Genomic DNA, 9,944 nt, shown 5'->3' on the forward strand with positions numbered 1-9,944 from the left:
GTCAACAGTTCTGGCCCCTGCTACTCTGTCCTGTATTTGGACATTGCCTACTGGTAAAAAGGAAAAGAAAAAAGCTCTCAAGAGAAAAAAACAAAAACACCAAAACCACAACAACAATGAACAAACCCCAAAAAACAACCAACCAAAAGAAAAATCAAGGAGAACTAAGTATACTTACAGATCACTTAAAGCTCTAAAGAATACTCCCTATTAAGAGAAAACGTTTCAGTCAATATACAATTTTCATAAGGCTGGCAACAACCTGGACAACACAAGCATGGCCATTCCCAGCATCCTAATACTACTAAATTCAGGCAAATTTAGAAGCCCTTGGTTTAGGTCTCATGTCAGCTTGGCAATGACTCCTGAAAGAGGATAAGAAAACTAATTCAACTAAGTTTTCCACCAGAGCTATTTAAGTAATTACACCAGTGTTACCTGGCAAAATGAAACTGCAGCTGCTGTAGTCAAAACCATGGTTTTTTCTTTGCCTTATACTCAAAGGTAAAGTTAATTGCCTAGAAAAGTGTTACTTTTATAAGATATTGCTAGTCTAGATAGAAATGTTAAAATAGGAAGGGAGATTATGTATTTAGTGACACTGTCCATTTAACAACAAAGAAATGGAACAACTCACCCGGATGTAAGCATTCTGAATTTCTACCAATTCTTCACCAAGTGGAACAACAATTTTTTCCACTTGTCGCTCATGAGAATAAGGCTGAATTTCTGGAGAATCTTCAGTACATAACTCGATGTGAGCAATGAGTAAGTTGGAAATAACTTGCTGCACAGCCTGTTAGAGAAGCCACAAAAAAAGACTATTTGCTTAACACTCCAACAGTGCAAGTCAGTATCACATGAAAGTAACTATTTTCATACTTTAGCAGGCCTTGAATATAATTGTAAGGAAAAGGCACCTACTAACTATAGATGAAAAATGAAAGACTCTCCACTTAAAGATCTCAAGTATTATACAAACAGCCCATATGGTAAGTTCATTAATACAAAAAGCATGCTATTGCACTGGGGCTGGAGCGACAGGACTCTCCCTTTGGCTTTAGGTGCACTATGAAATACCCAGTGAGAAGTAACCTGGAGCTAGCAGCTTAAGCTGAATTTTGATGTCCATCTACCTTAGACTGAAAACATAAGCCTTACTTATATTTACGCAAGTACACCACATGGAACAGAACACGAAACCCATTTTGCAGTGGGAGTATATTCTTTTTGGTTCAAGTAGGTTTGTATTCTCAAAAACTAGAAGGTATTAACTTCCTTTTAGAAAGATCAGGAAATAATAGTCTATAGCATGAAAAAGACAAACCCTTAACAACTAATGGATTGCAAAGAGATTCAGTTTTTATGCGGAATTCTAACAGACTTCAATATTCTGCACAGTGTTCAAACTGGCATTAAACATTAGCTTCTACTGAAACTTAAATTATTTCAGTTATGCAAGTAGTTGTAACTCACCTTTGTATCGCTGCCTGGTGTGGCACTTAGAGCCAAGATCCGAAATTGACTTGTATGTTTGCTTAGTTCCCTTACAACCTAAAACCAGGAAAATTTCCATTAATATCCTTAAAGGAGATTAACTGTATAAGCAAAGGAAAATACCCACTAAGTAGAAAAAGCTTAACAAAATATTCTAAAAAGAGTATATCCAAATTGAAATGGAAAACAGGAAGTGTTCAGTTTATAACCATTTTATGCAAGAACACTTAATCTCAATTAAGTATATTACCTCAGTCCCACTCAGCAGAAACACCTTGGTAAATTATGAAAGGATTTTTCACTGGATTTAACAGAAAAGATTAACAGCACATTAACTCAAGCAAGCTGGGAAAGAGTAAGTTTAAAGAACCATCCCCCCCCCCCAGAAAAAGTAAATCATGGATGATTAGTCCCATGAAGTCTGAACAGAGATTAGATGATAACCACCATGCCAACCAGCATTCAGTCGAGTCTTACTTGAAAATGTTGCATTAGCAATTGGGAAAATGGCTGGATATCCCTTAGACTTCCCATGTTCGCAAGCCCTCTCCAAGACCAAAACTGGGACAAGCGCAACTGCTGCTGAACATTCAGGCAACAACCAAATTGCCTCCCTACTTCATTCTCCCAGAGTTGAACTCTGCCAGCTGTCAGTGAACTTCTGACCCACTTTGCAATGCGCAGAGAATAAGCGAACAGAGACTAAAGAGGAATTCCATTTGTGCTGATAGTTCTACTGAAAATCACCCAGAGGCACAGCCAAACCAGAGAACAAAGCGTGCCAATTTCACAGCCCTGGGGATGGACAAGGGGTGACAGAAGAGATTTCTCTCAGCTATAGCTGACGCAAAAGCTAATGAATGCAAGTCTTGGCTCTGTGTTACTGGGTGATTCACTAATAGCAAAATATTTTAAGAAAATATTTTTATACAGAATTTTGAAATAAAGTAATGCATAAACTGAAGTCCTTTGAAAACAAAGTGGATATAGTTCTGATAAATGATAAAAGAAAACTGCGACACTGGCAAACCAACATACACTGTCTTAACTTGCCAAGCTACTGTCTCTTTTCCAGCATGCCAAGCCAGACAAACACCAAAGAACACCCACTTTCCTTTAAAGAGGCCTAGTAAGCAACTATACATAACTCCACATATATTTAATTTCTCCAGTATATAAAACTAACTTTCTATTAGGTCACCTATTACTATGAGATTAAGTCACAGTATGCAACAAAGTCTTTGCTAACCAATACAAACCCCTATTTTAAAAATTAAAATGAATTCAGAATTTCTAAAATAAAGAACTTTACCAAAAAAGCACACATTTTTTCTTGGGAAAAAAAAACCCGAAAAATGCCTCCCCCCACTGAGGAGCTATTCCAACATAGCACAAACACACCGGAGTACACCTGCAAATACAAATATGTCTGAAAAACAGCATAGTGACTTTCTTTTTTGTTAGATTGCTCCAGTCAAAAACATCAGTTGAAACAAAAATTGCAATTTTATTCATACAGTAGAAAAACTCTCACCTCACCTTACGAAGTTCTAATACAGGTATTACTTAAAAACAAGGCACTGACGACACAGAGGACTGTTTGATCTGTTTCAAACAAAGCTAAGGACCTAATGGAGAACCTTCCTCCAGCAGTGATGACAGTGACACTTTATTAAGACCCCGTGAGTGATTCTGGGGGAGGTTTTTTGTAATCTTGAGACAAGAGTGGGGTGAATCCAGCATTACCTGACAGTAGGCGTGGTTTCCAAGGGCTTTGTGGGCTTCATCAATAACTAAACATTTAATCTCTACGGCAGGACATGTCCCACGAGAAAGATCATTGACCATTATTTGAGGCGTAAGGAAAAAGACTCTCTTGGTAGTCCACAGTTCTCTCCGACTGAGAGCTTGGGTTCCCCCTGGAAATTAAAGAAGTAACATTAGCAAACGGTTCTGCTGAGAACAAGCTGACCTGGCAGTGACAGCAGGAGGCCGACGGGGCTGGCAGGCACATACCAGCTTTGGCAAATAAGTGCCTTTTAAACTAGCGCACACCTTGACGCCTGTCCCATTTTCAGGAAAAAAAAAAAAAAAAGTCAATGCAATGGCTAGGAAGATTTTTTTTTTTTTTTTTGCATTAAAACACTAAATCCAGAACCGTGTAAAATAAGGCCAGAAAGCTCAAGCCGCCACCTAGGCACCCACACTTAAAAACAAGTTAGGGATTCAGTCATTAAGGCTACTACTGCAGTAAGCAATAAACTGCAGTTCGCAGGGTTTGCATATTTAAAGAAAGAAGAAGAAAAAAAAGCCATTATTCTTAGTGTTAAGTTTCACAGGCAGGGAGCTCTCTGCGCAGAGATCAGCAGCGCCGTGAGCCCCGCGGCTGGGCAGGGGAGCCCAGAACGCCGCCACCCTGACGGTGGTGACCTGGGGTTGCAGCGATTACAGAAGCTGGAGTTAACGCCTTAAAAACCTTCTTGTCCTAAAAACGGCCTTTTTCCGCCCTTCCCCCCCTCCCCCCCCACACGCACACTGTAGCGTTACACCTCGCTTGTCCTCGCCTCCAAGCCAAGCCCCGCGGTGCCGGCGGCTCCCGGCCCTACCTGTCATCTCGGCCATGTGCCGGGCCGGGATGCCCATGACGCGGACGCAGGCCTCCATCTGCTGAGCCACCAGCGGCTTGGTGGGGGCGAGGAAAAGCACCTTGCCGCCGGGGAACCAGCGGTAGAAGTTGTACATGACGACGGCGGCTACGAAGGTTTTGCCCAGCCCGGTGGGCAGGCAGACCAGCGTGTTGCCCAGCAGGGCGGCGCGGGCCATGCGCACCTGGTAGTCGCGCACCGGGTAGTTCGTGGGGTAGATCCAAATGGATCCCAACGCCGCGCAGAAGCCCTGTGCCGGGCCCGCCGCCGCCGCGCAGGAGCCCTCAGCCGGGCTCGGGCCCTCCGCCGCCGCCGCGGCTGCCGCCAACAGCAGGTCGTCGTCTGCTTCTTCTTCCTCTGCCGCCTCCTCCATCTTCCTCGCCCCCTCCGGCGCCTCCCCGCCCGCCGCCCGCCAGAGCTGAGGCAAAGTGCGCTGCCGCCCGCCGCTCATCCCCCCTCAGGGCGCCGCCGCGCCGCGCCGCTCCCGCCCGCCCTGCGGCACCACCCGCCGCCCCGCACCGCCCTCCATTTTGTCCCAGCGCCGCCGCCGCCGCTTGAAAGCCCCGCGGGAGCCGCGGCTTTGGGGCGGTGCCGATCCCCGTCCCACCCCTCGTCCCGTGCGGCGGCTCCCGCGGGGCCGACGGGAAGGCTGGGCGGTGCGTGAGGGGGAGGCGGCGGCGGGCGGGAAAATGGCGGCGGCGGCGGCGGCTCCGGCACAGCCCTGGACGGCTGAGGAGCTGCGGAGCGAGGCGCTGCCCAAGAAGGATATCATCAAGTTCCTCCAGGAGCACGCAGCGCAGGCGGTGCGGGCGGGAAGGGCTGGCTCGGGGCGGGGGGGGTGGCGGGGGTCCCGCCGCCGCTCACCGGCGTGTCTTGCAGTTCCTGGCGGAGTACAAGCTGCTGGGGCAGGTGAAGAACGTGGCGAAGACGGCGAATAAGGAGCAGCTCATCGCGGCCTACACGCAGCTTTTCCACACGCAGGTGCGGGGCCGGGGGTCGCGGGGTGGGGGCCGGGATCGGGCCGCCATTGACGGCCGCCCCTCCTCCTCCCCGCAGCGGTTCAAGGGCACGGACGGCGCGGACAAGGCGGCGGAGAAGGCGAAGCCCGCTAAGGCGGAGGAGGCCAAAGGGAAGGCGGCGGCGAAGCCCGAGGAGGCCGTGGAGGAGGTCGGTGGCACCCCGGCCTCGCGCTGCTGGCCGGTCGCGTCTTCAGAAGCCTGTGACAGCCGTGGGCCGGTGCTGGTACCGCGCCCGCACCTCGCGCGGCGTCTGTAGCGTGCGCAGGGCCCGTCACTAATGCATCCCCCAAAGCTTCAGCCTGCGCTGAAAGCTGCGACGCGGCTACATTTTCCCCAAGTATTGCAGCCCTGCAATAACACGTGAACGTGCTGTCCGCTAGCGCGCTCATTTGGTGCCTTGAACTAAGTGGTTGTTGGATCTCAAATGTAGCTGGGCTGAGGCTAGTTCGTGCAGCACTCATAACTCTGTTTTTAAAAACTTAGGGGCCACCAAAGTATACAAAGTCAATTTTAAAGAAGGGTGATAAAACCAACTTTCCGAAGAAAGGAGACACCGTTCACTGCTGGTATACGGGAAAGCTACAGGATGGAACTGTCTTCGATACCAATATTCAAACAAGTAAGGTCATGTATATACGTTTGGCATCTTGTTGCAAATGCACGTAGGGGAAATTAGCTGGACTCATTAAGCAGCCTTGGGAAGGCATTTGCTTCTGGAAGGTATGCATGGCGGGAGTCCTGACAAACTGCTTTTGCCATCGTCTGGTTGAGCTGACTGAGGGTGTCCCTGCAGCCTGCTCTGGAAACCTGATTTTCCGTGAGGTAATGCAGTATTTTAGGACTGGCTGGTGTCAAGTGACACTGCTGCGTCTTGCCAGACCTCACGTTCAGCATTCTCCGGGCCATAGATAATGTGAAATGAGGGGATTTAATCTGTGCTGAAATTGCTTTGGAGAAAGGATGGTTCCCGCTCTGGAAGCTTCCCTTATCTATGGAAGTTGAGCACCAACAGTGTAGTTAGCTTCTCTAGATGGACACCTCTTGGTGTACGTCTGTAATAAAACCTTAAACATGGAGGCCCTGGAATGAGAGTGATGTGAAATAGTCTGGGGTACCACATCCACTGTGGAGAAGTCTGCTGCTATTTTTGTGACAGTTTCTCAATCAGAGAATTTGGGTGTATGAAATTCTGTAGTGCTAGAAATGCTTTTCCAGTAGTGATGCCTGACATTGAGAGGAACAGCAGGGCTGTCACTGGAATACTGTCTGTGAGTCGTTGTACTTGTTGTATGATGTGCATTCTGTGTTAACTATTTTCACTTTGCTAATGTGTTTACAACTTGTACTGTCAATTTTAGTAATTCAGAAATAAGTCTTTGAGGTCCACTGCATCAGTGTCTGAAAGATGCTGATCCACTTTAGCTCTTGGTGCAACATTTCACAACATTTTCAGTGTACAGCACTAAATTTTCCCCTAAAAATCTGATAGAGGGCTAAAAATAATATAAGAAAAGATACTTATATAGAGCATGATCATAATAGTAACTGTAGATGGAAGTGTGGTATGAGCTGGTGTCATGTTAAAGCAAATGAACATCAAACTGTCTTTCAGGTTCAAAGAAGAAAAAAGCAGCAAAACCTTTAAGTTTCAAAGTTGGCGTAGGAAAAGTAATCAGAGGTGTAAGTAAACCATTAATTACTCCCTCAGAATCCGAAAAGAGTTTTCGTTCCGCCAGATTTATGACTGGGGTGCAAATTTTGAGCTGCTGGTTTTATTCTGGTGGCAGTAAAAAGGCAAGTTGAAAGCATTTACATCCTGTGGATGTAATAATTATTCTCTATGGATGCGTGAATCCATCTGCAGTGTAATTCCTCTCATTAAGTGTGGAAAACAGTGTAACAACTACGTGTTCCTTGGGACAGGTGCAGCCTCTTGCGCCTGTCTGTCTAGTGCTTTGCACAGTAGACAAGGTTATCGGGTTCCTGGAGCTCCGTCGCTCATAGTATGCACTCTGTGCTTTAGTCTGTCAGAAGATTGTTTTCTCTCTTCAGCTTTTTTGTATTGGCCTTGGTGCCTCTTGGTGTGTAGATCGGTTCATCTGTTAACTCTGAGCGGGATGCTGAAACTCCAAATTCCCAGTGCTGCTGTGCACTGAACCAAGTTGCAGTTTTGATGCTGTTAACTCTTCTGCTGTGTCGACTGCCGAGTGCTGAAGCAGCACAGGTAGAAGCTGTGCCAGGGGAGTATCTAGGTGGACTAAGAGCGCTAGGTAGAAGAATGATTCTGCACGCCCATCTGTTAGCTTACGTCTTGGAAGTCAGACCCTGCTGTGAACTTGGTGTGCCTGGGAGATACAGCTTGTGTGCAAAGCCAACGAGGTGCTTAACTCTTACCTCACTGCTGCTGAGCCAGTGCTGAAATTGGTGGCCAGCTGCGCAAAGTAGGAATGCAAGAAGGATCTTACGCTTACCTGACTTTAAAAATCAAAACAAACCCCACCCAGCATAATCTACCATGCTGCTGCTGTGCAGGAGAAAGGCCTTCAGCAGTGATGGGGTTGGGAATGGGATGGGGAAAGCATCCCTGGGCTTGTGGCCAGTACTGCAGAAGCAGCAGTTGCCTGGGTTTTTCTTTAGTCTCTTGGCGCAGCGCTGCTGCGCTTGTGTGGGTGCCAGGTAGCTTCCTTAAGCAGCTACAGGACAGAGCAGCAGCTGTTCTTTGTGGAATGTTGATACGGTGCTAAACGAATACTGGCTTTGGGCCACACGAGAGGGTCTTGAAGAGGGACAAGCACTGAAATAAAATTAGCCCTCGGGCATTAGCCTTAAACAAACACTAGTCCGTTGGTACTGCAGAATGGTGGGGAGACACGGGGCAGAGAGAGAAACCTCCTGGTAGCGTGTGTGCGGTGGTCCGCTGTGAAATGTGTTCTGAGACTGAATACTTAGAAACAAGCACGGTACTTTATTGGTTCCTGAGTATCATCACAACATCAAAGCACGATCTGCACTGTGAAGCACAGTCCAGGCTAACGTGGGAGCAGGGAACATTGGCCAAGGGGGAGTGTTTCCACAAATAAAAGGGATCTGAAGCTACATCACAGCACCCGCTGGGGGGGGGGGGGGGGGGGGGGGGCAAGCCCGCTGGAGGGTGATGTGGTATTACACCAGCATCACAGGAGCAAATGGGAACAGCGTATGAAATGTACATTTTTTGAGGTGCTGGTTAGGCTGATGTGTTCTTTCCTTGTTTGAGTTCAGTTTGGTTTTTTTTGTGGGTGTGTGTGTTTGTTTTTTTTTTAGTGGGATGAAGCTCTCTTGACAATGAGTAAAGGAGAGAAGGCTCAACTGGAAATTGAACCCGAGTGGGCATACGGCAAGAAAGGGCAGCCGGATGCCAAGTATCCTTCCACAGCCACTTGCTCATTCAGTAACTGGAAGTGCTGGGGGGAACAAAGTGCTTTATGGGCAGGGGTATAGCAGGGGGGAGCGCTCACTGGTTACTTACAGCAGGCTTAGAACATTAACAGCATAGAAAAATTATGTGAACTTAGCGGATAGATGCAATTGCCCATTTGTCTTGAAGAAAAAAGAACTGCAGGGAGTACTGCGGTGGAGAACTTGCTACTTTCTGCCTGCATTTTTATTCTGGCTGCTTCCAAGCGCTTATTCTCGCAGCACCAACAGGGATGCTCACCAGTGTGGTGGGAGGAGGGGTGACTGCGGGGACAGCAGTTAAACCTTGGCGAGAACCAGTTCCGGGATACAGCCGGAATATGGGATTGAGCGGTGACCCTGCAGAGCACCTTAGGCAGTTCTGTTTCTTTTTGACTTGTGCTTCAGGAGGGAGGATTGTTCTCTCTCACTGGACTCCTATGTCATGGTAATTTAAAGCACTGTCCAGACATTCTTCTTCCCTCTGTAGTGCAGCAGGACAGCCCATCCTCCTCCCAGAGGGAGAGCAGTGACTGTGTCCCAGAAATGGAGGCAGTTCAGGTAAGACAGATGCAGCTGCTCACCTCAGAGGAGTGGGAAGGATGAGAGGCAGGTGTATCCACAGAACTGGTACCAACTGCCTCCCGACAGCTCACATTAGGCAGCAGCTGTGGTTTTGCACTAAATCCAAGATGTTAAAATGGGCCAGTGAAATACAAAACTGCCACAGGAGGAATGGGAGAGCAGGTGGCGAGTCACTTAACACCGATTCGTCTGCTGGGGTGGGGTCTTGGCTTGGAGGGGTTTTTTAAGCTTCCTTAACATGTTTGAACAGGATTCCACCAAATGCAAAACTTTTCTTTGAAGTGGAATTGGTGGATATTGAATGAAATTAAGCATTTCCTTTGCTGCTGGGAATCCATTTATGATCAAGAAAGCTTCTGACAATGCAGTTTTGCTCTTGTAACTTCAGGATATAGTTACAACCGTGGCCTTGTACTGAAACCAAGTTTGTTTCCCTGCTCCCGACTGCTGTACAGTAACACACCACTAAAGAAAACATAGTTTATACATGCAAGTGACTTCACTTTTTCTGTGTATGCTCATCTCCAAGGTTCTTTCTTTTACTAGGGGGGAAGAATTGTCTACATCTCCAGCGAACACTTAAAGAACTAGCCCTATCCTGAAACTGCCCCAGCTGCTTTTATTATCCTTTGCAGTATCGAGCGATCTCTTTTATACTGGAGAGCATGTGCTGCACCCCTAGCTCAAGTCTCCAGCCAGGTACTTCCCTTTCAGCTTTATCTTCTGTGCAGCTGCTGAGTCTTACAGGAGCACTCACCCCACA

General features: G+C 47.5%; 2 protein-coding genes across 6 annotated transcripts in view; one reads left to right on the forward strand and one right to left on the reverse strand.

Moving 5' to 3' along the window:
• The window catches only part of FANCM (FA complementation group M), a 545,047-nt gene extending 540,325 nt beyond the window's left edge, over nt 1-4,722 (reverse strand). For all 5 annotated transcript variants that reach the window (XR_008822876.1, XM_056345041.1, XM_056345042.1 and 2 more), the window contains exons 1-4: nt 4,104-4,722; nt 3,244-3,416; nt 1,477-1,554; nt 638-796 (exon numbers count right to left, since the gene is read on the reverse strand). Coding sequence is in view for 4 of the 5 variants with exons in the window: in XM_056345041.1 (XP_056201016.1) it covers nt 638-796; nt 1,477-1,554; nt 3,244-3,416; nt 4,104-4,593 (900 nt within the window). In the remaining variant the exon portion in view is untranslated. The remainder of the gene's footprint in view (nt 1-637; nt 797-1,476; nt 1,555-3,243; nt 3,417-4,103) is intronic.
• A 61-nt stretch (nt 4,723-4,783) lies between these two features.
• Nucleotides 4,784-9,674, forward strand: FKBP3 (FKBP prolyl isomerase 3). The gene is made up of 7 exons (XM_056345066.1): nt 4,784-4,945; nt 5,022-5,123; nt 5,199-5,309; nt 5,645-5,780; nt 6,774-6,841; nt 8,465-8,562; nt 9,432-9,674. Exons 1-7 carry the CDS (start codon nt 4,832-4,834, stop codon nt 9,484-9,486), a joined length of 684 nt encoding a protein of 227 aa, XP_056201041.1. The 5' UTR covers nt 4,784-4,831; the 3' UTR covers nt 9,487-9,674.
• The last annotated feature ends 270 nt before the right edge of the window (nt 9,675-9,944 follow it).

This window comes from Falco biarmicus, chromosome 7 (genome assembly GCF_023638135.1).
Source record: "Falco biarmicus isolate bFalBia1 chromosome 7, bFalBia1.pri, whole genome shotgun sequence".
Lineage (NCBI taxonomy): Eukaryota > Metazoa > Chordata > Aves > Falconiformes > Falconidae > Falco > Falco biarmicus.

What these genes read in the sequence shown, in the direction of transcription:
- FKBP3 (XM_056345066.1), top strand. Translation starts at nt 4,832, where the DNA reads ATGGCGGCGGCGGCGGCGGCTCCGGCACAGCCCTGGACGGCTGAGGAG. An exon ending in AGGAGCACGCAGCGCAGGCG is followed by an intron (nt 4,946 to 5,021) that starts GTGCGGGCGGGA and finishes CGTGTCTTGCAG; the next exon opens with TTCCTGGCGGAGTACAAGCT. An exon ending in AAAGGGCAGCCGGATGCCAA is followed by an intron (nt 8,563 to 9,431) that starts GTATCCTTCCAC and finishes ATGTTTGAACAG; the next exon opens with GATTCCACCAAATGCAAAAC.